The sequence below is a fragment of the Ischnura elegans genome, chromosome 4 (genome assembly GCF_921293095.1).
Source record: "Ischnura elegans chromosome 4, ioIscEleg1.1, whole genome shotgun sequence".
Lineage (NCBI taxonomy): Eukaryota > Metazoa > Arthropoda > Insecta > Odonata > Coenagrionidae > Ischnura > Ischnura elegans.
The window spans coordinates 40,511,152-40,524,954 of NC_060249.1; the positions used below are offsets into that span (position 1 = coordinate 40,511,152).

A 13,803-nucleotide genomic window follows, 5' to 3' on the forward strand; every position below is an offset into this window, starting at 1 on the left:
ACGGCTCACGTGATCTGCGCAGGTGTACAAGAATCCCTCCCCCAGCCTTCCCCTACCAACACCGATTCGCCATAGATTTTCTACCATATTCTACATCCGGGACCTTGTTCGGACCGAAAGGGAAGATAACCTGAGAATGGTGGTCTGATAGGATTTATCTCTGTTATCTACATTATTCATATTCGGAGATAAGGTATCACTATTAATCATCCATGCTGCGAAAGTATTTAATACTTACGGCATTGATCGGATATGCTGTATCTGCATCTTATGTGTCGACCCCGGGGCCCTCGTTTGATGGAGGTAAGCAGGATGCTCAAGGTGCGTAGAGTATAGCGTAACAACTGTCAAAATTTATATCCTCTCAATAGTTAATGTGATTTTCTCGAAATTATGGCTGTGTTTAAATCATTTGTATTTTATTGACAGAGCGTTTCTTAAGTAGTGAATAGCCTTATTTGCAATGAATTTATTATCCTTTATTGATAACGGGTGAAACCAATGCAGATGGCCCACCTTTTCTCGCGTCATGAGAAGTCGGGCGTAGTGAAATGGAATATTATGATCATCTTTGGATTTTACTGGTTGCCAATCGATTTTTATTTGTAATATTTATTCGTTTCAATTTTATTTTTGTTTTATTTTGTTGAATAATGCAGTTATGGGCAATGCAGATACACGACATTACGGTGTGGTTGTTTGTTCCTATTCTTGGGAGAATGCCCAATAGTTTGTCAGTCAAAAAGCAAGTTGATTTTAATGCCGTGTAATATATGCATTTTTGTGAGTTTTACAACTTTGGTTTTTTACTAAATTGCATTTTCTATTTGTTATGACGCATATTAATGACACATTTCAGTACCACGACTGGACATAATAAGCTTGGAGAGCGGGTACCATGGTCTAATAAAGGAAAATGAGACCTTAGTTGAAGTAACACCGAGAATAAGAGGTGTCGGGGCAAGGATATGTGGCTTTAAGATCGTGAATAAACATCATGGGGAGGCCCCTTTTGAGGTACTTGAAAATATGATCGCAGTTCCGTGATGTATACGGTGTTTATTACTACCCGAATTTCCTCTCGGAATAATTACTCCCGTTTCTCTCTGGAAAATACAGATTGTACTGAAAGATAAAGAACGCGGTGAAGCGGAGTTGAGAGCAAGGAAAATTCTCAACTGTGAAAAAAGAAAGAATTATAAATTCGACATTGCAGCTGTGAGCTGTGACGGGGAGCAATCCGAAAAGTAAGTATAAATTTTTGGAGGAAGTCGCATTCTGAGAAAATGATGTATTTCCTGTACTGCTATAACGAAAGGCAGAGTCGATAAATGCCACCGATGGGAAAGGTAGAGCAGGTAGAGCCTCTCATTCATATGCTTGATATGATTCTGTATCGTCGTAGCGGAATTTCTATGCAGAAAATTTTCGCAAACGTAACATTTGCGAGATAATTAAAGGTTGATATCGATATGATACTTGAGAATAGTCTAGCGAAGTTAAGGATTTTATCATTGAAGACTAATTGCTTGAAAAGCATAACAATAAATTGGAATTTTCTTAGTAGTATACGATTTGAAGTCAATTATAAATAATAAAACATATGTATGTATTCTGAATTTAATTTTAGTGCTCTTCAATGTATATTTTCATTTAGATAATCTGATAACTAGGGATCCATAGGTATACGTTGGCCTGGGATATGATTTTCCTCAGTTCTCTTTTCATCCAACCTCTTGCCCACCTTAAAAAATTGGTAGTCACTTCGGGGCCCCCAGGGAGAATGGGACAAGCAGGGCAAACTGCTCACCCTTACCCCCTCTGGCTGGCTCTGGAGATAGCATACTGTAGATGTCTTAATGAAAATCACTGTGCAAACTAAAGTAAAGCCTTGAATCCATGACCTTGAGTGTCACTCACTGGTGGACGTGTTTACCTGGGAGTTCAGACCCATACTCTCTTCAGATTCATTTGTTTGATCATCTTATTTTTAGCCATGACAAGCTCAATCTTGTGGTTCATGAGTTGACTCATACAAAAGGTGATGAAATCATGGGGTTTCAAATTTTATTATTTGTTTGCCTTGACTATTCAGTTGTAATGTACTGCATGTAAAATCAGAAAATGAAGACACCTATTGATGTAGAAGATCTGCTATAATCGTATTAACTATTTGTAAAAAGTTTTCTTCTATCTTTTTTTTATTTAGAATCTTTCAAATGAGCTTTATCCACCCCAGAATGGTATTTGTTCTTAGTGTAGTTGTTTATTTTTATGTAAGGTTTCAATGGTTTTAACCGTAATAACAATGGGTACCACAACGCTTTTTATTCATTCAAGCCGTCTTGTCCGATGAGTATACTATAGTCAAGGAATGTGCCCATGGGCTGGAAAAATTGTGACTGCACACATTGCTCGTCATCTGTTTCTCTTTTTTAATTAACCTTTAGGCCTATGTAAAATCATGGTGAAAAATTTTCTCCCATAAGTAAGTCATAGCATTTAAGTTTACCGAAATAGTATTCATAGGCATATATTAACTACATATTTCCATTCCATTCTTGTGTCAAGCATTTTTAACTCAGTCTTGCCTTTAAGGTGTAGAACCCAATGGGTCTTTCATGTTTTCTCTGGGTGATTGGCTGGAAGTGGTATAGTTTTCTGTTTCTGGATTTTTAGAAATGTTATCTATAGTTACAAAAAGTTGAATTAATTAGTGATATACACTCAGTGGTGGATTAAGGTTGTAAGGGTGCAACCCCCCTCGTTATTTTCGTATAAATTGAAAAAATATTTAACCCTACGGAATGCTTGACCTGCAAGGTCAGAACAAAGCAGGAATTCATGTTAGTTACACCATTTATAACTCGAGAACAGCTGTTCTGATTTTTATAATATTCAGTTTTTTGGAATTGTCTCAGCCATAGGTGACAGAGTAAGCATTAAAAAATAGTAAAAGTTCACGACAAAATTAATATTTTTCTTAGGTATTTTTTTAGGAGTTGGTAGGTCTGCCAAAGCTGTGAACGTGCAAATTTACATTTTTCGCTTTTATTAATGTTTCATAAGTGTCTTGTGATTTGTTTTGTTTTTCGCAATGTAATGACTGAGCTTCGAATCAATGTTTAAAAACTTAAATATTATATCGTGTTAAAAATATTTAAATCATTTAATTCAAGCTTAGCACAGCTTGAATGGAGTTGTCAACAAACACCTCACTACCAAGTGTGTAATCAAATCTCCAAGCAATTGTTAACAAACAGTAGTCGCAGTGCACTTGTCGATGAATTGAGTGGATTTATATCATTTTCTCAGAAATTTTGCAATTTTGTTTCATCAAAAGATGAGATCATCAACAAAGTGATCGTGAATATGATCTATAAATATAAAAAACATAAATGGTTGTGTGAAGAAACAATTTCAGCGGCTAAGAATGAAGGTGTGGATGACTTAAACTTCATAATTCAGAATCAAATCGTTGGCACTCTGTATTCACTCAAATCGGTGAAAAAAATGAAGGCAAAGGTACCAGCTTTCACTGTGAATTTTTGCATTATTGCGTTCGCAATAATGATTATCTGATCACAAGGTGGGTGTTGGTGTTCTGAATCTAGAAAAGCCACGTTGTTCTCAGGGTCAAAGATATGTTTCATGTTCAATTGTTGGTAAACCATCTGCTTCATTTGTTCTTGTGCTTGATAAAAAAACGAATACTGTTGTATATGAGAAGGTACTTAACTCAAGTGAATAAAACCGAATGTGTAGGGTAGACTGGGGCATATTTACTCATGGAGCACTGGGAAAGTTTCGCGCAGTGCACTTTTCCGAACTGAGTTATAACTAGCACGTCACAAGTCATTACATATTAATGCTGCTCTCTAGAGGCTATTCTCGCGAGATACTGAGTGCCAGTCAAGCATCAGTCTTGCATTGCACGAATTTGCCCCAATAACGGGGTAAGGTCACTTAACAGACTTGGACCTAAAAAACATTTTTTTTGTGGTTAAAATGAAAATAGGCAAACAGCTGAAATCATGCATTTTTTTCTTTATTAACTACTCTATAAAATCACAATGTATGAAATTTCCTAAGTTAAGACATCAAAATTAGAAAATTCATTGAAAAAATCCTCGTATGAGTGCCCCGGTCTACCCTATGTAGATTGAATAAAGGAATTATATTTCTAACTAGCCATTGTAATGCTTATTTTTTACTTTAATTGAATTTTTTTGTTGATTTATTATAAGTCAAAATTATTAAAATCACTACAAGCCGCTCTTATTTATAAATTGTGTAACTGAACTGTTCATTGATAATTGGCGGTACGAAGTTCACATGGTCATCTAGTGGCACATATAAGAGAATTATGAAAACCTGTAAATACATTAGGAGAGTGGAAATCTCTGGTTGATCTTTGATTTAAGCCCAAAATACCTTTGGCTTTAACAACACAGTAAGAAATATGTTCATGGGAACCAGACATGGGTGACAAGATGACTCCCAGGTCCTTATCACATGAAATTCTCCAGGTTGGCTACATACAGGTGGTAATTGGAAATGTAGTCTCAGGGGTGGCGTGAGAATGTGATAACTTGGCATTTGGTTGCATAGAGGGCCTAAGATGTAGGGTTTTCTTCTTCAGTGTGGACTCATGAGATGTTTGCTAAACCACACCCGAAATCTTCTTGCTCTTGCAGCCCGTAAAGGAGTGGCAGAAATTATTGCCTCACTAACCTGCCTTACAAAAGCATTAAAGCATTCCTCAGTTTGAGTATGATTAGGATTTAATAGATAATGAAGTAAATGCAAATGGTAAAAGACTTCTTCCAAATTGCATCTTTGAAGAAAAAATAAACAGATAAAGAAATTATAAGTATAGGGTGATGCCTGTATTTATCAAGTAATGGGTCTTCACATGCTGGGACTGGGACTGATGGTAAAGATGAGATTATAAGGTTCAAAAGAACACCAATAAGATTGGTGACACGATTGAATTGCTGAAGACCATGATATGTTGCTTGCTCGAGTACAGAATGAGAGCTTTGACTCATACTTGAATAGCATCAAGGTCAGTCCATTTGGTGTTAGGGAGATTGAAATAATCCATATGTCAACGAAAATGTAGTACATGCATTCATGGTGAAACAAAACTCATTACTATTCCACAAACTTTTATTTTAACAAAAAGTTTGTGGTATAGTACTGAGTTTTGTTTCACCATGAATATTTCATTGTTCCACCAAGTAACGCCCGAATCAGTTGATTTTATAGTACATGCATATTATATTAACATGAAAAAATATCTACTCTCACGGGAATGATGTTTCTCCTTTTTTATTGTTCCCTGTTGATTTAAATCCTATAAACGCATTGTTACACAACTTATGAAAACCTATTAGTACATAAGAAGAGTGGAAATCTCTTGTTGATCTTTGAATAAAGCCCTAAATGCCTCTATAATGAATTTCAATAGAAATGATTCATTGAATTGTTTCAATTTTCAAGTTATGCACTCAAAAATTGGTTCTTATAGAGTTTTGGCAAGGTCACTTAACAGACTTGGACCTAAAAAACATTTTTTTGTGGTTAAAATGAAAATAGGCCAACAACTGAAATCACACAATTTTTTCTTTAATAGCTACTCTATAAAATCACATTGTATGAAATTTCCGAAATTAAGACATAAAAATTATGAAAAAAAGTATGTAGAAAGAATTTAGTTCCTTCTGTAATGACTGCTCCACATTCTTCCTTACCTCCCGCCAAATCCGATCATTGCTGACTTACGATCTCACGGTAGGGCTGATCGCCAGATGAGACTCAAGGGGTGGGGGTGGGATTGTGCTAGTGTTAAGTCAGCATATATGAGGCGGATGACATTTGCATGGTCGAGAGACGCATGGAGGATGTGTCAGTCCGGTTGGTATCATAAATCAGTTGAATATCAGGAGGCTCGTCGAAGATGCATCAAGGGAATGGGGTATTGAATTAACACGAGAATGAAAGATGTATGGTCAATGACATGCTTTATTCCCATTATCAAGCTGACTGAAGCCTTCTCCACGCATCTCAGGTCTGTACAATCATTGTCTGCCTCGTGTATGCCAACCCAACACAAGCATATCCCCACCCTTGAGTCTCACCTAACGATAAGCCCTACCGTGAGATCGTAAGTCAGCAGCAGTGTGCGACGAACGGAAGTTAGCAGGAGGCAGGAAAGAATGTGGAGCAGTCATTGCACTTCATATTTTTCAAACATACTAAACCTCAAGATTAATATTTTCTATTTTTTTAATTTCCCATTATTGAATAATAAGGTGATGAGTAGCGATTGATAATGTTTAAATAACAGCAATTCCTGTAAAGTAAAATGTGTTTTTTTGTGGAGACATCCAGGTGAAGTGTTTTTACATTTACATTCCATCCAAAAAGACAAGGTAGAAGGACGAGAATGGTGTAAAAGAATTTTTAGTGGGATATGACGGAGATATGCGTTACAGAGTTTATGTTCCAACTAACCACAGTTCCTGTCAAGAAATGTTCTATTCCAAGAAAGAATTAAAGAATGTAGGGACAAAGCCAAGCTACCATTGAAAGATGTCAGGCATAGAGACTAATTATATGGTAAGGAGAAGGAAGAAAAGCCGCAGATCGAGATAGAATCATCAATTAGTGTTGTAGAATCACTTGGTGAAGGTGAGTCAGGTACTGACGAGGAAGAAAACTCCCAAACGCTCATCTGGAAGAATTCTAAGAAATTGATCAACCTTGATGAGTCAAAAACATCTTGAAGATTATCACATGAGATTCCAGGAGTTGTTTAATCAAGTGATATAGGATCCTGATACCTTTGAAGATGCGCTGAGAAGGAAGGATTCAGTTGAGTGGAAGAAGGCCATGGATCGTGAAATTGCTTCATTGAAAGAGAATCAGACATGTATTTTGACAGAGCTTCCACAAGGTGTACAGCAATTCCATGACAATGGGTCTTTTGACTTATGAAAAATTCAGACGGCAGCATTGAGAAGTATAAGGGTGATAGGTTGTAAAGGGGTTCAGTCTGGTGGTGGTGATGGGAACTATATGCTCAATACTCAGCATTGCAGCAAATACGATGATGAACCTGACACAATTTGTGGCGTCAACAGAATTTCTTCACAGAGAACTTGGAGGAATAATTTTCATGGAGCAGCCTCAAGGATATGAAGACAGAACTAGCAAGTTTGTTTGCCGAAGATAAGTCTTTATGTACTCTAGTAAGTATATTCTAGCTCCTAGGTGATGCTGGAATAAATGACGTAGATCATTCCTGCAACAACTTGTGTTCAAGGCCAGCGATGCGGACCCATGTTTATATATTCAAGAGCAGTATTAATAAGCTCATTCTTGTGATCTATGAGTATGGTGGCTTGATGGCAGCAACTGATCAACGGGAGCAGGAATATTTCATTGAAGAGTTGAAGACAGTTCAAAATCATTGCAAAGCAAGCAAGCTATTTTCTAGGCCTTGGAATGCTGCAAGAAGAAAGGTGAAGAGGCACCAAGGTTTCCCTACAAACAGGCTGCTGGAGCTCTGATGTATTTGATGCTTGGCACAAGACCAGATGTTGCTCACAGTGTCGGGTTTCCTTTTGAAGACCCTAGAAAATTCAACTCAAAGAGATGTGGTACAAATCAATACAGTAAACTCTTGATTTTACGAAGCAGGATTTTACGAAGTTTTCGATTATACGAAGTGATATTGCGGTCCCTGTGAAAAGCCTATGCTAAATACATAACGCTATTCGATTACACGAAGTTTCGATTATACAAAATTTTTTGAATTTACGAACCTCGGCTCGGTCCCTAGGAGCAAATGGCATTCGTTTATACGAACTACGGCGAAAAATTTGTCAACAAAACTAGTTACGCGGGCGTAAGTAGCTAAAAAATCAGCGCTTCCAACTGTGGTCCATCAAAAGTGCAAAATCGTAAATGATAATGCAACTTTGGAGAGAAATGGGTCGCCAAAAACCTCACTGTGGGAATTTAGGGGGAGTAGGAGTTAAGTTAAAATATCGCGGCTGACATTATGCCCCTGTATTTACGTGCCTGTTCGTAAACATCGACAATAATTCGTTTTTTAACATGTCAGGAAGGTCGCGCGGAGTATTTCGTACACCCCTAATTAACCCTTTGCACTGCTGTGAACGTACTTCGAAGACTACTTGACTACTTTTCGCCGAAGCACTTCGAAGGGTCCCTAATCCGGGACCCTTTCCTCGACGAGCTCACCCTCGCTGGCCCCTGAAACTGGGCTATTTTTTAATGCATTACGTGACGCAACCCTGGGTTTCAAAGGGCAAAGGTGCCATGGGGGGAAAAAGAGTAAAGTGCGTGTTACTGTGGGGCTGTGCGTCAACCAAACGGGCACGGACAAAATAAGCCCGTTGTCATTGGGAAATTTGAAAGGCCACGGTGCTTAAAACATGTAAAATTGGAAGCCCTCCCCGTTATTTACCATGCAAATAAAAACAGCTGGATGACCCGAGAAATTTTCCAGCAAACGGTTATACGTCTACAGAGAAAAATTGCTGGAGAGAACAGTAAAATTGTTTTAATGGATAATGCCACCGTTCATAAATACGTGGAAGATCTAAAATTGGCTAATGTTCGAGTCCTCTTTTTACCCCCGAACTCGACTAGCAAGTCCCAGCCCTTGGACCAAGGCATTATCCAGGATTTTAAAGTCCTATACCGGAAGAAGCTTGAGCGGTATTACTTGCGATGGATCGGTATGTATACATTCATCTATTTTGCTCATGTTCGTTTGGATATCGATTTAGATATTTTTATTCATGAGTATCATTCTTTCAAATCTATTTGCTACTTTTATAAATGGGAACAGAAATTAATAGCATCCCGAAATGGACGTTGATACATGCAATCCGCGCCATAATATCTTTTCGTGTATATATTGGCCTTTGTGAATGAACAACTTAAATATCTTAAGTACTGGGCTCTATTTACCGCCAATTTATATTTCAGGCTTCTCGTAATGAAGACGCACTTCCAAGTCTAACCATGAACTTTCTTCTCACGAGCTTCCCCGTTCTCCCATGCTGGGGTTCTGTCTTTCCAAAGCCGTCCCTTCCCTCCTGCCGCCTTTGACTGATCTTGCTGACACACACCTTACGCATCCCAAACCCCTCCTTCCCCAGCATTTCCCATTCACTCCCTCCCCAAGGAGACTGAGCTTGTGTGCGTCGCAAAAAAATACGGCCCCCAAAAGTAGACTGAGGCAGAGCTGAAGGCCATTTCCCCACCCTTCTTTGTCCTGCCCCCTTCACCAGTCCTTGTGCTGACCACACTTCTTCCCTCAGGCAATCCCCATCCCACTCCTATTCACCCCACCCACTGGGAACGTTCCCCGATTGTGGAGAAGGGCATGGTTCATCTTTACCTGCAACGGGGGGAAGTTATTAACCGGAGAGAGGCGGAAGAAGTATCTTCCACTATCGGGAAAATGGTGCCGCGCTTATAATTGTCTCTCTTCTTCTCAGCTGACTTTTCAATTGAAATTAATTTCTTTGCTCTTTCCACACTATATTTTATTTACGATTATGGCGCGACTATTTTTTAGTGCTAAAACTAAGAAAATCTTTTCTCTATGTCAATGATCCTTTTCCTAACTTTCAATACGGCGGAGAAAGGAACACGAAAACTAAATGAGGTGACGGTACAGGTTTTTGCGTGTCATTTTTTGGGAATTCACGCTAGCGAACCAATACTTAACCACGTTGAGAAATGATAAAACGTCTCTTGTAGTAAAACAATCAATGTGGATAATAACGTTTCTATCTATATTTCTCCGATACTGTAAGATGTTTCTCCTGTCGTTTTCCGGTTGGAACCTTGCTCCTGTCGGCATAAAAGGAGAGAAACATACTATATGGACAGGTCACCTCACACCCGGTATGAAGAATACAGTCCTGATGAAGAATTAAGTCTTTTATGGCAACGTGTGCGAAGATGATGGAACACAGTAGTCGGACGGAGAACTCAAACAGAATTTACTTCAAATATTCGCCAGAAGATAATCACATCCTACGTTATTTATGATCGTAATTGAGTCTCAGTGAAAATAGAGCACATTCTGCTGAAAATACGAAGTAACTCGAAATATTAACTTACGAAGGTTATTTTGGAAACGGGCTAAGACCCTTGTTTTTCTTTTTTTCTCGTCACTGAGCGATAGAGGGCGACATAAATGGCGGTTAGGCCGGCTGCCGCTAAAATTCCGTGGGTGTCAGAAACAAATATCTATCTTTTGCATACTTAATAGTAGCTATTGGCTCCTAACCACAAATTTATTACTGTTAATTCTTATAATAAACATTGCAATTCATTATTTGATTACGTTTTCTAAACTGGTCGGGAATTTCTTTAGCGATCGTTGATGTTGAAGTATGAACAAGAAATGGGAATTTTATGGTGGTATAATTATTTAACGATTTTTCACATCATAAATCGATAGCAAAAAGCCTTTTCTATGAATTATACCGAGAATAACCACCGAAAACATTTAAATAAGACCACTAAAGACAAAAAACGGCGGAAGAAACAAGAGCGAACATTTTTTTCGTGACTTATGAAAAAGGTTTGAATTTACGAAACTCGATTTTACGAAATGCCAATTTTCCGGTCCCACTGACTTCGTAAAATCAAGAGTTTACTGTAGTTTTTTCAGACATAGCCGGGACATTGGATCTGGGAATAGTCTATTGAAGCAATGTCAATAGGGGTTTTCTGGATGTCTACAGCAATGCAGATTTTGGAGGATGCACTTCGACGGATCATGCAAACTCTGGATTCAGGGTATACAGGAGGGACATTTCAAACTCTGGTTGGGTATACAGGAGGGACAATTTCATAGGTGAACCAATGGCAAGCTGTTGTAGCAACTTGGACAGCTGAAGCAGAGATAATCGCAGCAAATGAAAGGGCAAAAGAGGCAATTTGGTTTAGCAGACTGTTCGGAGGAAAGTGTTGAAGTTATAATGATGTAATCAAGTTGAATTTCTTGAGTTCCTGAATTCATAGTTTTATTCAGAGATAGTGCTGCGACCGTTTTTTGTATGATCATATTTTGTAGTTTTATGTCTAACTAAGTAGTCAACAAAAGGAACGTGAAAAACCAGTATCAGCAGCTAAAAAGACTTATCAAAATGTTTTTAAATAAATTAAGAAGAAAAGAATATTCACTTCAATGCAAAATAACTTTCATAATCCACCCCTGTATGGACTGCTGGGACCTTGATATGCAGAGGGCTTGATGTATGGGTGATACATATTTTTTAAATGATTCCATTAATAAGCCTAATGATTTTAATAGTAAGATAAATTTAAGGGCAGGTCAGATCAGTTCTTTGGTTCTTTTTTCCGTTGGTTCTTGAGCTTGGAATAAGATCTCAAACTGAAACCAAAATCAATTCATACCGGAGTAATTAGTGCAAATGCCAATTTGGTATCATTTCACTTACTGAAAATTAAGGCTTCTCATTAAATCACAGTGAGGAATGTTATTTACGTTATTGTAATAAATCGTAACAAAGAGTCAAACCTACTAAGTACTAATAATTATACTGCATTTAAATTCAGCTCACATCATCTGAATTATCAATAGCTCTTCTGAGTGAATAATGCATAGCAATAGGTTAATTCATTATTCGGCGAATACCCTGTAGCAGATATTTACCCTAAATTGTTCAAAGCTGGCTCTTAGTAATGCCACCGCCCCATTTATCACATACTTAGATGATGTTTAGCAAAATTAAACTGCATGGGCAGCAAGTTCTACGTGTAATACAGTTGATTATACAAACGGTACACTTGTCTCTGTATTTTCTGATTTTTATGAAGTACAGTGGAACCTTGATCTATTGTTTTACAGGGGGATGGAAAAAAAAACGAATGCGGAAGTGTTTGGCTAGGTTGCCTATGTCCCAGGAAACACAGGATTTTTTTGCTATTAATTATGATATTCGTTAAGGGATTCAAACAAGATTTTAGCCAATTACAGGAATACTAGTACTTTATCGAGATATATATCGAGTACTTTATCACATAGGTCATATTGTTGCTTCGATTAATATGTCTTTCATATATCCTAAAGGAACACGTCACCTCGCTAAAAAATGTTTGCTCTCCACTCGGCATTTACCGTGCTATTATGGATTTCTCTCTGATGTATAAATCCATGAAACGCCATTTCCAGTACACGTATTCACGAGAGCAACGTGCATGTTATGCCTAACACAACCGCTTTCGCTGGTGCAGTGCTTGGTTATGAGATGGATCTTTTGGCCAAAAATAGTCAATTATTTGTAATGTTCCTGTCTAATAAATATATTTTTCATGTGATTTAGGCAATGTGTAAAGCGTGAACAATGTTGCGTTAATCGTCAGCGGCGCGCCCACCTGAACCTCGGCTTCATCCCACTTCTTGTTTTCACCAGGTAGCTCGCTCTACCCCACCCCTACTGTCATGTGCTAGCGGACAGCCTGAGGATTTCTCCAATATTCATGTGCTTCTATCCCGGATGCCTATCTTCATATTCAATTATTTTCAGCCCACCTGTTAAAGTTCTCACTTGGTCCTGCGGAAGGGCCATGGTCCGAAGACGGATAAAAATATAACTAATAAAAACGAAACCTGACTTTTTTAAACCCTCACAGAAAACACTAGCTAGTTTGAGGTCAATCCACCCTGAAAAGTACGGAACCACTCGTACAAGGTGAAGTTCGGAACTGATACTTTCGCATACGGCGTATACACAGCATACTGCAGAGGGTGAAGCATGACCAAATGACGGCACCATGAAATTTTTTGTCCTAAAGAGTAGGCGACTTACACATTCTATTCTAATTAGCGTAGCACCAGGTGAGTAGATGAATTCGGATTGTTAGTAGGGAGAGACAAAATATCCTGAGAAAATATCCTCAGTAACTCTTACAAGTGAGACTTAGAGTATAACTCGTAAATTGGTAACTCATAATAACCTTATATCCTGTTTTCGGAAATATGCCACATTAGCTGCCGAGAAACTTAGCTACGAGGATATTGAGTTTCGCCAGAAATCACCATTGTATTTTTTCAACTATTTCCTTGTTTTAAATGATTAACTAACGTTAGAAATATGTCGTGTTTGGTCTCACTCTTTTTTTTAATTATGTTTACTTTACAAATATTTCAATCTAATAAAAATATAATGCCAATTGCCTAAATCGTTCATTGTTAGACACCTTTTGGGCTAATAGGTGATTCATGCTGCAGTTGACCTCCAGAGACTGGGAACTTAGAGGCAGGTAGGCCTAAAAAGGTCAGTGGGTGAGAAAAATGGGGGGGGGGTTGCGAAACATTTTTCTATTGTTCTGGTGTAACTTGATATTTTTTCGAAGCTAAGGTCTTCATAATACGATCCCCACACGAGCTGGGACCTTTTTTCTTATTTCGGAGAAGAGGAAAGCTTCAGAGGGGGGAGGCGATTGCAGAATAGAGGGGGATAGCGGATCTTGGGAAATTCACTAATGCAACTATCCCATGGCACTCAGCTTCTACCTATAGTAGTTTAATCTCCTGGGGGTGTCTGTCGTTACTAGCCACAAATAAAACATTGTAAACACTTCGTCTCATTTTCGTTAAACGATGGATGCAGGAAAATTATACGATAGGACCGCGATCTTCAAACGATCAATGTGAGAAAACAATACTTCAGGGAATGATGGATGCGGGAAAAAATTACATTGCCTGTATGGGACTCT

The 13,803-nt window shown here is 38.2% G+C and overlaps 1 protein-coding gene across 2 annotated transcripts in view; it reads left to right on the forward strand.

The window, feature by feature from the left end:
• Positions 1 to 75: 75 nt before the first annotated feature.
• The window catches only part of LOC124157324 (calsyntenin-1), a 41,875-nt gene continuing 28,147 nt past the window's right edge, over positions 76 to 13,803 (forward strand). The window contains exons 1-3 of one of the 2 annotated variants that reach the window (XM_046531957.1): positions 76 to 321; positions 860 to 1,017; positions 1,120 to 1,247. In XM_046531957.1, coding sequence (XP_046387913.1) covers positions 213 to 321; positions 860 to 1,017; positions 1,120 to 1,247 — 395 coding nt within the window. In that variant the 5' untranslated portion in view covers positions 76 to 212. The remainder of the gene's footprint in view (positions 322 to 859; positions 1,018 to 1,119; positions 1,248 to 13,803) is intronic. The other variant, XM_046531959.1, reaches the window with a different exon arrangement.